The following is a 20,332-nucleotide window of genomic DNA, read 5'->3' as shown; positions in this document are numbered from 1 at the left end:
TCTTATAGAATGTATCTTAACTGTGTATATGTTGTATGCTGTATAGAGTATCCAGCCCTCCCTGCCGACAGGTCATTCTTAAGGACTAAAACACGGAAACTGGAGGCTGTAGCCTCCAAGTGCTCCCTGTCCTGTTCTCTGCGGGGCCTTTGTCTTCTGCTTTTCATAATCAAGCTGCTGTCGGGCTTATTTTTGTTTTCACTTCCTGTTCATTCCTTGATTGTCTCCAATCTTGTTTCTGTCTGTGTCAGAATACTGTGAAATTCACATAGCAGAAATACCAGATCCAGTGGGCAGTCTGAGTCAACTCGCCACTTACTGTTGAAATTCTTTTCCTCTAACTTTCAGAAGGCAGTTTTGATTCCTCTTCTTCATCTGTTAATTTCACTTTTTCCTCAGCTTCTTTTTCTTTTACCACTCTTGAATCGTTGGCACATCCCAGGCTTCTGACATCCCCCTGAGGAGACGCCCTCTACTTCCTGGACTTGTTCTTAGCCCTCCAAGCGATCATCCTCACCTCCATCTCTGAACTACCTTGTCAGCAGCTCTTTGTGGCCTCCCATGGATGCCTCAAAGACGCAGTCAAGCATAGCTCTTTCCTGTCTGTCTTCACCCCACACCTCCTCCTGTGAAATGGATCACCTTCAACCACCAGCCAGTCACAAAAGCCAGGCTCGCACGAGCCACACTGGCCTCTTTTTCACTCCTCCACCCCTTTCTACCAGCCACCAATTTATACCTACTAGGCCACTTCTCTACCTTCCACTTGTGTTGCCTTAGTAAACCTCTCGTCTCTCACCAAGGCTGTCTTAACTGCCTTGCTGGTGTCTGCCAGATTTAATTTTGTTTGAAAGGCAGAGTTACAGAGAGAGGAGAGAGAGATCTTCCATCTGCTAGTTCACTCCCCAAATGGCTGTGACAGCTGGAGTTGGGTAGATCCAAAACTTCTAGGTCTCCAGCATTGGTGCAGGGTCACAAGCACTTGTGCCACCTTCTGCTGCTTTCCTAGGCACTTTAGCAGGAACATGGACCAGAAATAGAACTGCTGGAAATCAAACAGGCACTGTGGTTAAGCATCACAGTCGGAGGCTTAACTTGCTGTGCCACGTGCTGCACACCCCCATGCCCCGTTCCCTTGTTGTTTTCATAACAAATATTTCCCATGAAACTTTTGAAGACCTTCTCTCCCTATCCTGTTTAGAAACTTCTTGCAGTTCCAAATTGTCCACATAATAAAGTACTACCTCTTTAGCAGGGCAAACAAGACCCTCACACTCCGGATACTCCTGGTCTGAAGTTTCTGCTCTGCATCATCTTGCAGCAGTTCCATCTTTGAGCGTCATTCCTTTGGCACTGATCTGTGGTTCTTTGACTGTCAGGTGGCGCCTCACTTTCCTTCGTGTCTTAGCACATGCTTCCCCGGCTTCTCTCCCTGCCACGCACTGTCAGCCCTCGTTTCTTCCTTTGCACCGTTAGGGTTTTGTCCTTGTTTTCCCCAGGGTTTTGAGGTTCTCTGCCTTGTTAGCTTTTTCAGCCAGACTGAACTTCAGAAGGACCAGAGAGTCATAATTCAGTGTTAGCATTCCCAGCATCTAGGCTGCTCCTTGGCCTAGATAGACTTTGAATAAATTATATTAACTATTGTTCACGAAGCAGGACTTTCAGGGGAGGAAGCATTGATTTAGTGAAGGATTGGATAGTTCTGTCAAATGTTTTCTCAAATGGCATTTGGGAGACAGATTAAGTTGGTGGCTGTCTGGCAGAATTAGTGAAGAGGGGAAGTACATTGCTGGTGTGCCCTCAGGATCATAGAGGGGATGTGTCGGTTGGTAGGACGAATCTGGAGTTAGATAGCTGGAGCTGGAGGGATGGTACGGGCCGAGTTGTTCAGTTTGGGCTTTTCTGGGTCTTAATTTCATTTTCTTTGATTAAAATGTCAATTATGCTATCTATGTCTAGGATTATAAGGGTTCGTCATGATATTTTTAGAGGATTCATTGTTGTTCCTAGATATAGTTTCCAATAATGCTTAACAACTGTTCGTTGAATCTGAATTCATCTCATGTTTCTAGATGCTTTCAGTAAGATGTTACTGTAGTGTTAAGTGTAAGTAAGTTTGTATGCATAAACTGATCTCAGTTTTGAAAAAAAGATTCAGTTGTGGTTTTTTGTTTCCTTCCAAAGATTTATTCACTGTACTGATGATTCTCCGGATCCTTGTATAGAATATGAGGTAAGAAACTCTTTTTGAAAGATTTGTTTTATTTGTTTGAAAAGCTGAGTTCCAGAGAAAAAACAGAGTCATCTTCTGTCTACTGGGTCACTCCCCAAATGGCTTCAGTGGTCGTTTCCAGGCCAGAATGAAGCCAGGAGCCAGGGGTTTCTTTCAGATGTTGCACATAGGTACAGGGGACCAAGTACTTGGGCCATGCTCCACTGCTTTCCCAAGCATATTATCAGGAAGCTGGATCACAAGTAGAGCAGCTAGGACATGAACTGACACCCATACGGGCTGCCTTGTGCTGCAGGTGGTGGCTTACCCCACTACACCACAGTGCCAGCAGCAAGAAACCAAGAAACTTTTTTGTATGATCTTGATAATCCTACATAAAGGCAAGTTAAGAGTTGCTCTTTGTTCTTAAACAAATGAAAAATTTTAGAGCCACTGAATGTTTAAATTTTTTTTTTTTGAAAGATTTTATTGTTATTGGAAAGCCGGATATACAGAGAGGAGGAGAGACAGAGAGGAAGATCTTCCATCCGATGTTTCACTCCCCAAGTGAGCCGCAACGGGCCAGTACGCGCCAATCCGATGCCGGGAACCTGGAACCTCTTCTGGGTCTCCCACGCGGGTGCAGGGTCCCAAAGCTTTGGGCCGTCCTCTCCTGCTTTCGCAGGCCACAAGCAGGAGCTGGATGGGAAGTGGAGCTGCCGGGATTAGAACTGGCGCCCATATGGGATCCCGGGGCTTTCAAGGCGAGGACTTTAGCCGTTAGGCCACGCCGCCAGGCCCTGAATGTTTAAATTTATGAAACATGTATATAATGCTCAGGATATGTATGAATATATGAAAATATTTTTAAAAATATAAATAATGTTTAATTAAACACCTTGGTACACTCTACCCCACTGACTCTGATTCAGGTTTTTAACCTCATATACCAAGACAAAAGATCATCACCATTTCATTTATTTATTTATTTATTTACGTTGTTCACTCATTTTACAGGTAGCTTTAGAGAGGAATGAAAGGCTAGTGATATTATAATCTCATTAGAAATTCTGCTAAATGTAAAAGCAAACCCCAATTTTTACTTCCCGTTTTCCTGGTTTTGAAGTCATACATCCTGCACACATGACAGCTGGTGCTCTCGGCTGCGGCCACTCAGCCGTGCCATGAGCGAATCTGGAGCCTAACCCTCTGGATGCTGGTCCCGCTGCAGCTCCATCCCGGCTGGAGCTTGTCACCCTCATCCTTGGTTCTTGCACCTGACAGTGTCGCTTTGCTCCGTAACATCAAACCGTTTGAAACTTTATTTTGTGATACCAGTTAAATTAGTGCAACAAGGTTTTTTTTTTTTCCCTCATGGTCTACCTGCTTCTATCCACTTCTGTGCTTTCCAACTTTGCTGATTCACAGCATTGAGTCATTTTGGTGTTTTGAGTATGTATTGATTTTATGATTGATTATTCAGTAAATATAGACCAGTTAGTTGAATTTCCCTCAGGCTATCAAATAATTACTAGATGTTGTTAGAGCATTGGTATTTGAAAACTTTGCCTACAATTTGTGATGTTTTCTTAAGTTACCTGCGTAGTGTAAACAGTCCTTTGTAGCATTATAATATAAATATTAAATATATACTCTGTTTAAATGTTATCTATTCACATCTATTATTTTACTGAATAAGCATCTGTTAAACACCTGCCGTGTCTTATGTCTTGTGTTACTTTGTGCTGGAAACAAACTTGAACAAGAGAGAAGATAGTTTCCTTAAAAAAACAAAACAAAACAAAAAAAACCCCAAGATCGTTTCCTTGGCCTTTCTGAGCCTTGATCCTCACTGAAATGCCATTGTCTGCCCCCAGACTGTTCACCAGCAGTTTTCTCTGGCAGCATCAGCAGCATGTTAGTGGGCATAGTGTAAAACCCAGCTTTTAATGTCTAGGAAAGTGATGCTCTTTACGTAATTACAATGATAAAAAAGTTAAACAGAACCGTTTGTTTTCCTGTTCCTGTCAGTCTTTAACATAGGGAATATGTGTCATGTACTGTAGTCATAGAATACCTCTGGAGGGATGTGGAAGCGACTGACAGCACGATTCTCTCAGGGAAGGAAGGTGAGACAGTGTAGAGGAAAGCATTGCTTTTTACCGTTTAGTGTCTTTAAAAATCAATAACAGTGTATAAACTGCTTGTACCAGACATTATTTAAATAATATTTATGTAAATTTGAAAAATTACTATCATATGGTACAATTGCTTATTTTCTGCAAATAAAAATCACTGTAGCCACCAAAGGTGTATATGCTGCTGTTGGCTTTTATTAGTTATGAATTGTATGGTATTTTGGTTTGAGGTTCTTCATTTAATACTTGGTTCTTTTTTTGTTTGTTTGTTTAATGTTTTATTTATCTGTTTGAAAATTAGAGTTCTGGAGGGAGGGAGAAAGCGAGAAGGGCAGCATGTAGTGGTGATAACATTTCACTTTGTCCTCCTTAGTGTTGTGTATTCTGTCAGAACTCTCAACATGAAAAGTGGAAAAGTTGCATTCTTAACATGGAATTTTAGTACAATTTCCCCTGCTTATTAGAATAATAAATCACAGCTGTATTTTCATATCTCATCATAAGGATGTTTTATGATGTCTCTTTTTAAAACAATTTGAATGCAACAGTCATTAAGATAAAGTTCTGGTATAAAATTGTCTACATCTTATTGCATAATTGTGTACAGTTTTTTTCCTTTGTCTACAGCTTGTTCTTCGAAAATGGTGTGAATTGATTCCTGGAGCTGAATTCAGATGTTTTGTCAAGGAAAACAAGCTTCTTGGTGAGTTATTTTTATGTTTGAAAGTACTCTTGGAGGCTGGTATAGCACAGTGAGTTAAGTCACCACCCATGATTTTGGTATCTTAGATGGGTGCTGGTTTAAGTCCTGGAAGTTCCACTTCTGATCCAGTTCCCTGCTGATATCCCTGAGAAAGCAGTGAACGTGGGCCAAGTGCTTAGCCCCCTGCTAACCAAGTGGAAGACCTGGGTGTAGTTCCAGACTCCTTGTTTTGGTCTGGTCCAGTCCTGGCTGTCACAGCTGTTGGGGAGTGAATCAGAAAGTGGAAGATCTCTGTCTCTCCCTCTATGTTAAGGCTCATTGTCAAATAAATGTATAAATAAAACAGTTTCAGAAAAAGTGCTGTAAAATAAGATAACTATGTTGCCGTGAATGACAGAAATCCATTCTCCTTTATGACTAAATAATATTCCATTGTCTAAATACACCAATTTTATCATTATGTGTATACATGTATATAACAGTGTACCCTATAGTTTTGTGCAGTTATTACACTTGATCTTAGCCATCAGGCCAAGAAGCGATGATATGTGCAAATTATTATGTGTCAAAAGAAGAAAACAAAGGGAAGTTAAGCTATGACAGAGGTAAATTTCTAGTAATTGAGACAAGGGCCTCTATCGGTTTTCATCTCAGAGACCTCGTCTGCCCAGTCGGTACCGGCTCTGAAATGCTAGGTTGGGAACAATCTTGAGACTTTGCTTAGTGTACACAGAAGCTGGGCTCATGGCTAGCTAGCTTGCAGAATGAAACTGTTTACAGTTACTGGGCTTAAATTTGGAGATAAATACACACATATATAGTATTGCTTGCTTATGGTTTGAGATACTTTAAGTATCTAGGTTACTTATTTAAAGCAACATAAAAAGCCAAGATTTTGCACCTTTAATTATGTTATTGATGCACTTTTGTTATTCTAGTAAGAGAAAATATATGGAGAAACAAGTGAATTAATCTGAAACGCTTCAGGCTGCTGTTTTGTTTGCTATGATTTATTCATAATGAAAATTATTGTTTTTCCTTTTGTCTCTGTTTTCCATAAAATAAAAATTTATGTTCAACCCAGGAAAGTGCAATTTGAGTAGAATCAAATGCGTACTAATTAATACAGATAAATGCTAATTAATCTGCTGTGTTTGGATTTATCATATTGTCACCTACCCCTGAAAAACTTGCAGTGTAAGTGTGCTAAAGAGGGCAGTCACATTGGCATGTTACTGAGGAATTAGAAGTCCTCACTTCAGAGCAGAGGCCTTTTTCCTAGGACTCTAGCAAAGGGAGAAAGCAGAGAGTAGGTCAGATGCCTTTGGACTCACAGCAGCAAGTCACTTTAAAAAGAGAAGGGTCTGCATCCCAGACTTGGGAGATCAGGCTTGGGAAGGTAGGGTAGAGCTTTTTAGAGCAAGGAGCAGTCTGCTCTGATGAAACTTGGTGGGAATATGGCAGTGAAGTTTTCCTGAAGTGGAAGAAAATATAGCTTATAGAGATATGCTTAGAAAATCGAAGCAGCAGCTGATGACTATGGGTGCAGGTTTAAAAATTGCTTGTTTCATTTCTTACATAACTAGCTGTTTTGTAACTTTGAATTCTTTCCATTGTACTAAGTAAAAATAACTTTCCTAAAGTAAGAATGCACGGCAGTGTATTGCTTCAGGATTCACATATCCATATGAATTTACAGCTGATTAGGGTGGAAGGCAACATTCACCTGATTGATCTCTGATCTGCTTTTGTGGTTCTGTCAAAAAAAAGATTAAATCACATGTTGATATTTTTTTAAAAGAACATGGTATAATAATTGAAACATTATCTTGGCAGGTATTTCTCAAAGGGATTACACACAATACTATGATCATATTTCTAAACAAAAGGAAGACATTTGCAGGTGCATACAAGGATTTTTCAAGAAATACATCCAGTACAAATTCTTAGACGAAGACTGTGAGTATTTTTTATTGATCAAAAAAAAAAAAAAAAAAAAGAAAAGGATGTGGAAAACATAATGCTGTTGGACCCATCTATGTTTTAAAAACTGGTTGAAATACTGTCTGAATGAAGCATTGTACCCTGTTGTTCTTTGGTAATGCTGATGGTTTGCATGCTAATTTTTCCTTACTGAGTGGAAATCCATTTTTAATACAAAGCTGGTTCTCTATCGTGTCACTCTAGATATTTGTGCATTAGAAAAGGTCTGTCTAGCAAGAACAAAGCACTCCTGCCATCTTGACTTCTCTGAATGAGCAAAGACAGCACCACTTCTAAAATAAACAACTGCAAGTTGGTTTTAGGAATTGAAAGTAAATTGTGTGAGAGAGAATTTTTTTAAACACTTTGAAATTGTGTCTCTGTGTACTTACATTTCCTTTGCTTACCAAGACTGGCATCTGTGGAAGATAACCCGGGCCATGCATTGGGCCTAGTGGATAAGATGTCTGAGTCCCATGTTGGGGTAGCTATATTCAGTTCCCAGCTCTGACTCCTGACCCCAGCTTGCTGCTCAAGTTGCAGACTCTGGGAGATAGCCTTTTTTTTTTTTTCAATTTTAAAGGTTTATACTGTTTTTTTGGAAAGTCATATTTACAGAGAGAAGGAAGGACAGAGAGAGCAAGATCTTCTATCCACTGACTGATTCACTCCCCAAGTGGCCGCAGCAGCTGGAGCTGAACCAATTGAAAGCCAGGAGTAGGAGCTTCTTCCGGGTCTCCCATGTGGATGCAGGGTCCCAGGGCATTGGGCTATCCTCTGCTGCTTTCCCAGGCCACGAATAGGGAGCTGGATGGGAAGTGGGGCAGCTAGGACACAAGCCAGAACCCGTAGATGATATACTTTCATATTGGATGGTACTTCATGTCGTACCCTAAATAACTGATTGCTACTCCTTTCACTAGTACTTTCTTCAGTGACAGCTTCATTATAAGGCAGTTTATCATGGTGCACTGGTTGAGACAATGAGGACGTTTAGTTAAGGTTTTTAAGCTGGAGGGGTTGTAAGTGGGGACAGAGAAAAGGAAAGCAATGGTGTTCAAGTAAAACAGCACAGGGTGACATTTTAAGTGTGCAGTTTTGAGATTTAGAAGCTTTAAATAACCAAGGTCAATTATATTTTGTTATGTTTGTTGTGTTATATTTGTTATATAAACTGTATGTTAAATACACTTTAATTTTCCTAAGGAGATTTAGATCACTGAAATACTGCCTTATTAATAACTAAGTTATTAATAACTGAGTTCTTTTCTTCTTTACAGTCGTGTTTGACATCTATAGAGACAGTAGGGTAAGTAAATTTACACTGGATGAGAAAGTGGACAAATGGACATTTTACATCTACGTTTTTTGCCAGAGGGCTTGGCTAGTTTAGTTTGTATGGTTCTATAGCTAAGAATTTGTTGTTTGATATTTCAGTACTTACCTTCAGTCAAAAAAAAATTCTGAGCTTGATTTGAGTCATTTTTATTTTCACACTAAAGATGGTAACTAGTTTGCTGTTATTTTTAAATGAGAAATTGACAAAATATTGTGTATCCTTACGGGGTACGAAGTGATGTTATGATCCATGAATGCAGTGTATAATAATTAAATCATGCAGTTAACATATCCATCACTTCTAATACTTACTTCTTGTAATGACAACATCTACACTTCACTGTCTTCATAATTTTGGAATTTATAATAATGTATTATTTTTTCATTTTATCTACCATGGTGTACAGTATATTTCAAAGAAAAGCAAAACAAAAAGGTGCTTCTCCTTTTTAGCTAGGGCTTTGTACTTTTTTGACCATTGTTTTCTTATTCCCCAGCCCCCTGGCCTCTGTAACCATCATTCTATTCTCTGTTTCTTCTTGTTCAGATTTTTAGAATCCACGTACAAGTCAGAACAAGTGATATATGTCTTTCTGTGTCTGGTTTATTTCACTTAACATTCTCCATTTCCATTTGTCCTGTGGCAAGTGACAGAATTTACTTTTTTTTTTGAGCTAAATATTATTCCATTGTGTTTATATGCCATTTATTTTAATCTATGCATCCACTGATGGACTTAGATCGATTTCATGACTTGATTGTTGTGAATAAAGTGATAACATAGGCATGCTAAGCGGGTATCTCGTCACCATACTGATTTCAGGTCGTCTGGGTCAATATCCAGAGTTAGGCGGCTTGCTAGATCATTTTGGACTCCTGTTTTTAGTGGGAGTTGTTTTCTTTTGGAAGAATTTGTATATAGTTTTCCATAGTGGTTACACTAGTTTATGGTCTTGCCAACATACATGTCCTCATCACAATTGATATTTTTTGTCTTTTTGATAATAGCTGTTCTGACAGATGTGAGGCGATACCTCACTTTGGTTTTAATTTTCTTTTCTCTAATGATCAGTGATATTGAGCATTTTTTTCATGTATCTATTAAATATTTGTGTGTTTTCCTTTGAGAAATGTCTAACATTTGTTCTTTAAATCATTACAAGGATAAGAACTTTTGTGATTAATGCCATCATAAAAACAGAAAGCCTAACTCAGAAAAGAATTCTCATAATAGAAATTTAACTGACACACAAAAATCTTTTCAAAGAAGTTCAGGTCACTAAATGTTAGGAAGGTACCAGATGGGTTTTCTATCCCTGCACCAGTAGAACGCTAAGATGTCCCAAGTCGTCTCCCTCCACCTCTCCCTACCCCAGCCTCCCCTCCCCACGCTCTTTCCCGCAGCCTGAAAGCAATGAGTCCTTTTTTTTAACTGAAAGAATGGTCCATGTGGACATTTCCCAAAGCAATTGTTAAGTGTTTAACTCCAGTAAATCAAAATGTATCGTTTTACTTTCACCTTTCTGCAAGGATGATGATACTTGTTAAGGAGAGAGGGGCCAGCATTGTGGCATAGCTGGCAAAACCAGCCACTTCTGGCATCTCATATGGGTGCTGGTTTGCTTACAGCTGCTCCATTGGTGATCTAGCTCTCTGCTTTATTTGCGTGTTAAAAGCAGGAGAACTTGTTCCAAGGACTTGGGCTCCTGTCACCCATTTGGGAGACCTAGAAGAAGCTCCTGGCTCCTGGTTTTGGTCTAACCCTGTGCTGGTCATTTCCACCATCTGGAAATCGTGCGTGTGTGTGTATTTCTCTCTGTGTGTAACTCTAATGTTCAAATAAATAAACCCTTTAAAAAGAAAAGAGTTAAAAAGAGGGGCTATCAGTTCAGATACCCAGTCCATGTCAGAGTACCCGGATTCAGTACTCAGTACCAGCTCTCTGACCGTAGCTCCCTACTCATCCCAACTTAGGAGGCAGTACTGATACTTCAAGAATTTGGGTTCCTGTCACCCACAAAGCTGAGCTACTTTTGAGTTCCTTGCTTCCAGCTTTAGCTTGGCTCAGCCCCGGGCACTGCGGGGCCAGAGAGAGGCTGGCTGTTTGACTGCGTCTCTCAAAATATAGTAATAAAGGGGAGCTGAAAGGTGATGAGATCAGGCAAAGGTGTTACTTGGCAAAGTGTCAGCCTGTTGGCAACACGTTCCAGGGGAAGGATGGGAAGTAATATGATGGAACAGAGTGGGTAGAAACCTGATTTAACAGGTGGAGCTATGGGCTCTTGCCTTGGCTCTGCCATTTCTTTTTCTTTTTGAGATTTTAATTTTTATTTGATAGGCAGAGTTATGGAAAAAGGGGAGACAGAGAAAGAGATCTTCCATCTACTGGTTCAATCACAACATGGCTACAATAACTGAAACAGAGCCAATCCAAAGTCAAGATTCAGGAGCTTTTTCCAGGTCTGCTATGCGGGCACAGAGTCCCAAGGACCTGAGCCATCTTCCAATGCTTTCCCAGCCATAAGCAGGATCAGAAGTGGAGCAGCTGAGATTCAAATCAATATCCTAATGGGATGCCAGCACCATAGGTGGAGGCTTAGCACACTGTGTCATGGCACTAGCCTGTGGCTCTGCTTCTAACTGATGGCCATTGGCCAAGTCACATGTCACTCATGCAGCTAACATTTATCAAGAGTCTAGAATATATTAGACACTGTACTTCTAACAGAAAGCTTCACATAAGATAACCTCTGACCTTCAAGGAGTTTGTATTCCAGTAGGAGTGACAGACGTGTAAATAAATGTTCCAGGAAAGGGCCTAGTGTGAGCAGTATCACATCAATTAGTGAACGAGTAAACCCAGCTGATTGCCCTGGATATATGCTTGTTATGCTCAATCCACAGAAGATCTCACAATTTTAATATCTCAAGTTGACATGGTTGTACCCACAGCCAAGCATTTGAAAATGTTGGAATTTGCCAACATTCCTCAATATACTCCTGACAAATGCCCTTGTCTACTGTCATTCGGAATGGCTGGCTGAATCGAACAAATGTATAACTTGGTCAGAGAGTTGAGGAATGTCTTCAGTGAGGTTGGACGTGTATATAAGTACTGACTGGTGAGATCCCACAGAACTGAAAATAGTCACATTTTTAAAAGTGAGAAGCATGCCAGTATAAACATCCTGACAACTTCTGAGAAAAAATTTAAACCATATTGAAAAACTCATTTGCATTTACTCAATGGCACTTGTATCAGAGTTTCATTGGCACTTTCTTAAAGATATACTTTTGTGGCTATTTTTACAGAAAACTGGCTCTTTATCATAATCTTTTACTTGAAGTGTAAATGAAGTGTGTTTGGACTTGGCAATACTCGGATGTGTCTGCTTGTCAGGGCTGGGAAAGTTGACTGTGTTGAGAGATTTCCCGGGTTCCCATGTGTATGTCAGAGCTGAGGCCCGCCCATCCATTAGGTCTGGGATGAGGCACTGCAATGCAGATTTAAGAAAACTGCACCAGTGAGGATGGTACACAGATACAATTTAGACAATTTAGAGTATCTACTTTAGATTCTGTTAAAGAAAAAAAAAAATCAAGCTAATCCGCTTATGTACTCTTCCCAGTTAACGGTGATTACTGATGTATCTAATTTCATTCCTCTATGGATTGAACATAGCTGATCTTGAGTCTTGGTAATGTTGAAATTGGTTTTTGAATTGGTTACTTTGTAAATATTTAAGGGTAACTGAAAAAGAAAGACTTATTTATGTTAAAGTCAAAGAGGAAGAGGGAAAGAGAGAGAGAAATAGATATCTGTCTGATGGTTTACTCCCCAAATGCCTGCAACAGCCAAGGCTACACCACATTGAAGCCAGGAGCCATCCAGATTTCCTGAATGCGTGGCAGGAACCCTAATGCTTGAACCTTCATCTGCCACTTTCTAGGCACATTAGCATGAAGCTGGAGATCAGAAATACAGGCAAGTTTGGTCCCAGGCACTCTGGTAGGAGATGCAGTGACCCAAGGATTGGCTTAGCCCCAAAATATAATTCCTTCTACTTTTTAAAAAAATTTATTTTATTTTATTGGAAAATCAGATTATACACAAAGGAAAAGAGACAGAGAGGAAGTTCTTCTGTCTGCTGATTCACTCCCCAAGTGGCCACAATGACCATAACTGAGCCGATCTGAAGCCAGGAGCCTGGAGCCTCCTCCAGGTCTCCCACATGGGTGCAGGGTCTCAAGGCTTTGGGCCATCCTCTGCTGCTTTTTTTTTTGGGCCATCCTCTGCTAGCAGGGAGCTAGATCAGAAGTGGAGCAGCTAGGTGGGACATGAACCAGCACCCATGTGGGATCCTGGTGTGTACAAGGCGAGGACTTCAGCTGCTACACTATCACACTGGGCCCTTCCTTCTACTTCTGCTTCTGCTGCTTCTCCTTCTCCCTTTTTTTCTCCTCTTCCTCCTCTTCTATCTCGTACTTCTCCTTCTCCTTTTTATTTTTATTTTTTTATTTGAAGTGCAGAGTTGCAGAGAAGAGAGAGAGAGATAGCTTCATGTACTGGTTTGCTCCCTAAATGACCACACTGGCTGGAGCTGAGCCATCCTGAAGCCAGGAGTCTCTTCCAGGTCTCCCATGTGGGTGCAGAGGCCGAGCCACTCTCTGCTGATTTCCCAGGCCATCATCAAGGAGCTGGACCAGACATGGAGCAGACAGGATTTGAACTGGTGTCTATATGGGATGCTAACACCACAAACAGAAATTTAGATTACCCCACTGGAGCACTGTTTCCCAAAACCAATTTTGAATGTGTGAAACATTCTGCAGATATCTTTAGATTAAGCTTGTTAGTAATGTTTTTGGAGTAACCCTTGAACATAGTAGGTAAGAGACCTCCTGGGGCGCCCACAGTCCATATCAGAATGTGTAGATTCAGGATCTGTGCTCTCAGTCACAGCTTCCTGTTAATGTACACACTGGCAGACAGCAGGTGATAGCTCAAGTAGTTGAGTCCCAGTCAGCCCTGGCGATTTTGTTGCAGATGGGAGGTCTCATTCTCTCTTATTCTCCCTCCCTGTACGTTTCAAATAAATTGAATACATTAGAAGAAATGTGACAGGGCTGTTCAGCTACCACTAGGGGTCCTTCATACTGTATATCCCGGTTGCTGGTTCAAGTCCTGGCTAACACTTAACGCTACAGCATCCTGCCAAAGTGCATTTTGATGGCTTTTTAGTGTAGAGTTCTGGGTGTTGATCAACACTTCCAGTCACAAAACCATCACCCAGTGAATTATTCCTTCTTTCCTTAGATTCCTTCTTGACTCACTCTCTGTGTTCCCTAGATCCTGGCAAACACCACTCTGTAAAACTTACTGACTTTTAATTTTTTAACTCATAACACATTCACATTGTTTAAAAACCCAATCAGTGTGAAAGAATGCATGGAACATCTCTAATTGCTGTCCCTCTTTGCTTCCAAAAGTATGCTTTCAATAATTTCTTGTATGTGCTTCTAGTATTTCTTGATATAAAATAAGCAATATGCTTATTTTTCCCCATCTTTGTTGTACAAGAGGTGGTCTGTGATCTCCACCCTCTGCCTCACTGGGTGTCTACTGAACTTGCAGTCTCTTGCCATGGCATTGCATTTTGGTTTGCAGGTAGACCATGAGTTTTGTTAACCACTTCCCTGTTGAGGTACACATAAGCAATTTCTAGTCTTCCACGAACTGTACTGTTGTGAAAAACCCTGTCCCCAAGTCGATTCCTACACATGCAGGTGTATTTGCAGAATCGATCCCTTTTGAGATGGCTGGCTCAAAAACTAAGTGTATTTTAATTTTGATAGACAGGGTGTTTTTTTCTCCCTGGAAGCCAGCCAAGACAAAACTCCCTAAATATTTGACAGTACCTATATGTGTCTTCCATGGTCAGACTTTTTAGGATCTTTTCGAGGGCGGGGGAGTTGGTAGAGAAATGGTGGTTCAGTACAGTTTTTATTTTGATCAAATTTTTAATTGGAATGAGGATGAAGTCTTTTCTTGAAGGATTTGTAAGGATAATTTCTGTGAACTCTTCATATCTTCTCTGTTCTGTTGCTTATTTTCTTCAAAATATATCAACTCTTCTTTACTGCAGAGATTAGATATTTGTAATGTTTTTCAATATGATGTTAGTCTTTTATGATGAAGAACATTAAATATATTCATTTATCTTATGGTTTATTATTTGAGTTGTAATTTAAGAAGATGCCATCCCATGCTTTTTTCTGTAGTTCTTTAATCTCATTTCACATTTAAATCTTTGGTCTGTTTGGCACTTGTCTGCCTGGTATGCAGTATGGATCTAGCTTTGTCATTTTGTAGATTTTTATTTCATTGTCTTAATCCTTTATCTGTGGTATTCCTTAGCTAGGATTTCCCCAAACTCTTGTTGCTTTAGTCTTTGGTGTATTTAGAGTCTTTTGTTCATCTTTTTAAAATTTTAACATATTACTTGTAAGGCAGAGTTATGTAGACAGTGAAAAAAGGGGAGAAGGGAATCTTTCATCCACCGGTTTATTCTGCAAGTGACTGCAGCATCCAGGGCTGGGCCAGGAACCAGGAACTCCATTTAGGTCTCCTGTGTGGGTAACAGGGTCCACACACTCGAGCCATCTTCCACTGTTTTCCCAGGCATTCACAGGGAGATGCATCCAAAGTGGGACAGCCAGGACTTGAGTCAGGCTCATATGGCATGCCAGTGTTGCTTATGGCATCCTGTGGTACCATAATACTGGCCCACATTCATCCTGATTGTCTTTTAAAAGGTGCTAGACATCTATTTTGATTATTTACCTTCTTTGCAAGTTTTTTTTCTTTATACTAAAGATGCTAGATTTTGAATATTTTAATCTACTTATATAGTGTTCCTGAACATCCGTTTAGGAACATCCATAGGAAAGATGCTCTGACCTTGAGCAGTTTCTTCTTCAGCCCTGGAAGGTCACATCTGGGTTCTGCTTGCCTTCCTGAGGGCTCGTGGCCTGGCCTGTGTGCGTAGGGTACTGGCCTTAGGTTCTTGAGGAGGGAAACCCCTGCCATATCTCTGTTTCTCAGCTTCCTCTCTGTTTCCGGCACCTGGTGGTTCCCCTTTCTTTCTCAGAACCCAATTTACACAATTCAGAGCGGGTATTTTAGCCTGCAGTTCATCCTGTTTAGTAGGAGGCTTTTCAAATTCCCCTAGCTCTCACATTAATGAAGCCTTCATGTATTTTACAGTAGCTCAGATCACCTGTTCCCAGGTTGGGCCCTCCATTCTCATGTGCCCTTCCCGTGGGTTGTCTCCCACCTCCTTCCAGATCATCCTTCGTATCGGGTTACCAGGAAAGCTTTTCCAGACTCACCAGTCTGATTTTGTTAGGGTCTCCCGGGCTCCACTCTAGTCTTGTAATACCCACCTTGTGCTTCCATCGAAGGCAAGTACCATCTGTGTTACATTGCTGGATGGTTTGGGCTGTGTGTGTGTGTTCTGAGTTACTCATCTTTATTCGCCAGTGTCCAACCCTGAGCCTGGTACACCGAGCTTTCTTTGGGCTGGTGGGTGGTCAAACTGGGAGGTGCAAGAAACCTTAGACTGACTGTTCTGTCCTTGTGAGTTATCCTAAAATGGAATGAATGTCTCTGATTTGTGCCTAAGATTAAGCACTTATTACAGCTGTAAAACCCTAATCCTTGATAGTTTTATGTGTGAGTATAGCAGGTTTTATTTTGCTCTTTTGGACTGGAGGATGGCTTCTGAACTGTAGAATGGTCTATCAGCCAACAGTGGTGGTTGAAACTATACCAGCTTATGTTTTCTTTTATTGATGAGTTGATTTTAATAATTATCAAAAGTCAAATAGAAAGGATTTAGAGATTTGGAAATAGCTTTTTTTTCTTAAAAAATTGCGTATAATATAGCAAAGTCATCTTAATAAACAGTCCACCAGTAGAAGGCTCATATTATGCCAAGGAGTTGATTGATGGCTATTATTTCACATAACCCAAGAATGTGAAAGTGGGTGCCAGATTAATGTGAGGGAGGAACACAAGCGGCAAAAAAGCTTGCTGATTCTCCCACGAGGCAGATGGCAGAAACTCCATGTGCTGCTTCCTGGAAGATGCCGATGCTTGAAGCCAGTCCTAGTGAGACGTCTCATCTTTCCTGAAATGCCGTTAACCCAGGTGGTGAAGGATGCTAAATGCTCAGCAAGTCTCGGTCCTCGGGCATGTCATGTTATACACACACACACACACACACACACACACGATCGAGGCATGGTAGCTGTACACTTAGGGGAAAAATCTAATCTGTTAAGAGCAAAGCCATATAAATATGAATGTTGCTGTGAGGAAAAACCCAGAGGAGCAAATATAAAAAGAGCCAGAAAGCCTTTCTCTGCCACAGGTGACACAGGTCTTGGCAGTCCCCAGGGCTGGCTTATGTTTCTTGGCACCATGAGCTTGGGGCTGGGCCAGTGTCTGGTCAGAGGTGCCTGGCTGCAGCTAACCACAGCCCTACCTGCTCAGCGTTTTCTGCCTGAGGCCAGAATTACGCGATTGCTTCCCTGTGTTGTCAGACTAGAAGGTAGCAAGTTGTTTCAGAAGTGGCTTCTTTAGAAATATCCCCTTCGTATGCTATCAAAATTTATCACTGATGTTGTGTAAATGTAGCAACTGTTGTGCTGGAGTGAATGTAAACAGAGATTGCATTAAGCTTTAAAGGAAGCTGGGCGCTTCCATACTTCTCTACCCTTTGCCACAGCCTTTCCACAGCCAGAGGTGGAGCTGTTGGAGCTGCCGGCGCTTGCCCACGTGGGCTCTGCCTGGTACCCTCCTGGAGGTGGTGCAGTGGCTGCCCTGTGAAATGGATCCCTCCCACCACAGCGAGGGAACCATGGGCTGAGATCACCCTATTTCCTGCTTGGATTTTTCTAACCTAAGATTCTCCTGTGACTTGGGGTAGGAGTTGAAATACGTGCCTTTGCCTGGTCCCTCCTGGCACCTTCAGAGGTGATGTTCCCCTTCGCCCCATGTCTACGCTCTGCAGCCCTTCCTCGGGTGGTACCCAGAGGAGCTGCCTTTTGAAATGAATGATGAGATGTTAGGAGTGTTTCTGGCCCTGGATGGAGTCTGGTTTCACATCATACTTTTTCCTTGCTGTCCCACAGGGGAAGGTGTGGCTCATTGACTTTAATCCATTTGGCGAAGTCACGGACTCATTACTGTTCACTTGGGAAGAACTAATCTCTGGGAAAAACCTGAAAGGTGATTTTAGCGAAGGAGACAGTCAGGAGCAGGTAAGAGATCTGAAGGAGACTATGAAGGAACGCCAGCTGTGAGATTGTGCTTCATACATACAATAAGCCCTGACCCACAGCTCCTGGAGAGCCCTCGAGCACGTGGCTCCCTCCGTGTTCCTGTAACACTGGAGGCTGGGGGTGACAAAGGGACGCGTAATCCCATGTAAGATTGAGGACAGCAGTGGATGGCCTGAGCCCACTGTCCCACTCAGGGGCGGCAGATACAAGCCCATTTGCAAGACGCACTGTGTGCACACTTGGCAGCACTCAGGGACTGACCAGTTCTCCTATAGGACACATTTTCAGATACATTCACTTCTAGTGAATACGTAACATGATGTTTAAGCGCAGTGGCTTCTTTCACTTTAGGTTCTTCTTTAGCTGGTACAAAAAAAGAATATAGAGTTAAGATTGTAATCTCAGAATCTTTTATAGTTCAGGAATACTTCTAGGGGCCACTGTCATGACATAGCAGGTTAAGAAAAGCCATCAGCCCATATTGGAGTGCTGGTTCCAGTCCTAGCTGCCTCTCTTCCAGTCTAGCTCCCTACTAATGTGCCTGGGAAAATAGCAGCAGCAGGTCTGTCTCTTTCTCTTTCAAATAAACGTCTTTAAAAAAAAAAAAAAAGAAGACCCAACACCCCGTCCCACACTATCCCCTGTAAAAAAAAAAAAAAAGGCCTATAGCTGTTCCTTTTCTCCTTGTAAAGGATGCTCCAGCCTTCCGCTGCACCACCAGTGAAGTCACTGTGCAGCCCAGCCCTTACCTGAGCTACCGACTGCCTAAGGACTTTGTGGACCTCTCCACGGGGGAAGATGCCTACAAGCTAATAGACTTTCTGAAGCTGGTAAAGTATATGGGTGTTTAGGATGCTGGTCATCTTGGCACATTGGCTTCCAGGTTAGGTAAATGTTCAGTGTTTTGCTTTAGCCCTATACCACCCAATTAGACTTTTATTTGATCATTAGTTTAAGAAATAGACTCATTTTAGGATGTATCATTTTAGAATGAAATATTCAGTGTGGCCTGAAGAAATAAATTATTGATTAGAATGACATTGTTTTATGATGTTCATGGGTTTTTAAGAAATTTCCATATCGGTTGTAGCTTTGAAGCGAGTCTATATGTTGTTTTGGGGCTCCTCAAAGATCCAGTGTCTGATGTGGTTGCCCCTGTGGGAGTTGGGGGTGTGTGCTTTTCTGTGTGGGAGTGTTTTTAGGAAGAGAGGGTCCTTTGCCCAGGAGACCTGATGAGAAACTATTGTAATGAATGACTAAAGCGCATGTGTCTTTACGTGATCATGTCCCACCACAGCTTTTGCCAATACTTCTAGAAAACTATGCTTGCTGTCAGAAAAAGCGATCTTGGTTGAGCACACGTCCCAGTTAGAATGAGCAGTTTTAATGTGCTCTTGTTTCATTTGACAGAAAAGAAGTCAGCAAGAGGATGACTGATGAGAGTGCTGGAGCCAGGGCCGAGTTGAAGAGGAAACCCCTGTGGCTCTTTGGGAGGCTGTCCTGGACCCCGACTCCTGCCCTCCCTGAAGCCTGGGGGCCAGCAGGCTGTCAATCAGGGGCTTTTATATTCGGGTCTATTCATTGGGAGGGGGGGACATGGAAGGTCTTTGCTACTTGTACAAACAACATAATAAATATATCTTAAACACAGCAGATTGTCCTGTTCTGATAATAAACTGCTTTCTACAAAATACCTTGCCCTCCAGCTTGATGTGTTTAGATTCATCTGTGTTTCTCCCGCTGATATGATTGTAACCACCAGGAGGATGGGCAAGTTTGTGTTTGTGCTGCACAAATAGATTTTGTTCTAATCATTATTTTTCCATATAGAGAATAGAATCTTATATGACCTTAGAAAATACATTTTCTACTTTGAGGATTTTTGTATAATTTTCCTTCCAATTTTGCTTCAGTTTAGCTCTTGTCAAGAGAATACTTATCAAACTATCAAATAGTCATAAACTTCATAAGATGGCAAACAACTTAATAAAAATATCATATTTACATATAGTTTGACTTTTTAAAAAATATTGGAATACTGAGAAGGTACATACACTGTTTTTTTGTTTTTGTTTTTAAAGATTTGTTTATTTTTATTGCAAGATCAGAGATATACAGAGGCGGAGAGACAGAGGAAGATCTTCCATCCAATGATTCACTCCACAAGTGACTGCAATGGCTGGTGCTGCGCCAATCTGAAGCCAGGAGCCAGGAACTTCTTCCGGGTCTCCCACGCAGGCTCAGGGTCCCAAGGCATTGGGCCATCCTCGACTGCTTTCCCAGTCCACAGGCAGGGAGCTGGATGGGAATTGGAGCTGCTGGGATCAGAACCAGCACCCATATGGGATCCCGGGACATTCAAGGTGAGGACTTTACCCGCTAGGCCACTGCGCCGGGCCGCATACACTGTTTTTTAAAGGCCATCATTTTAGTCCTTATTTTTCAGTTCCTTAAGGAATGATGACATTGTTAATTTAACCATCATCCACGACACTGCTAAGTGCTGTGTTTGTATAGTTCACCTCGCTGAGCAGGTTGAAGGAGATGGACATTAGAGCTTCCTGGTGTGTCTGTCTATTTTGGGGAAAGAGAGTATTCCACTCACTGAAG

General features: G+C 41.5%; 1 protein-coding gene and 1 pseudogene across 1 annotated transcript in view; one reads left to right on the top strand and one right to left on the bottom strand.

Moving 5' to 3' along the window:
• The window catches only part of CDC123 (cell division cycle 123), a 60,793-nt gene extending 41,421 nt beyond the window's left edge, over nt 1-19,372 (top strand). Inside the window, exons 8-14 of the mRNA XM_004578465.3 lie at nt 2,185-2,233; nt 4,978-5,053; nt 6,890-7,012; nt 8,317-8,345; nt 17,573-17,701; nt 18,415-18,552; nt 19,133-19,372. Coding sequence (XP_004578522.2) covers nt 2,185-2,233; nt 4,978-5,053; nt 6,890-7,012; nt 8,317-8,345; nt 17,573-17,701; nt 18,415-18,552; nt 19,133-19,159 — 571 coding nt within the window. The 3' untranslated portion in view covers nt 19,160-19,372. The remainder of the gene's footprint in view (nt 1-2,184; nt 2,234-4,977; nt 5,054-6,889; nt 7,013-8,316; nt 8,346-17,572; nt 17,702-18,414; nt 18,553-19,132) is intronic.
• Nucleotides 5,429-5,596, bottom strand: LOC118759197 (U2 spliceosomal RNA; annotated as a pseudogene).
• Nucleotides 19,373-20,332: the final 960 nt, after the last annotated feature.

Source organism: Ochotona princeps, chromosome 10 (assembly GCF_030435755.1).
Source record: "Ochotona princeps isolate mOchPri1 chromosome 10, mOchPri1.hap1, whole genome shotgun sequence".
Taxonomy (NCBI): Eukaryota; Metazoa; Chordata; class Mammalia; order Lagomorpha; family Ochotonidae; genus Ochotona; species Ochotona princeps.
Note: the sequence above shows the minus strand (reverse complement) of the source record. Positions and strands in the feature narration are given on the sequence as shown.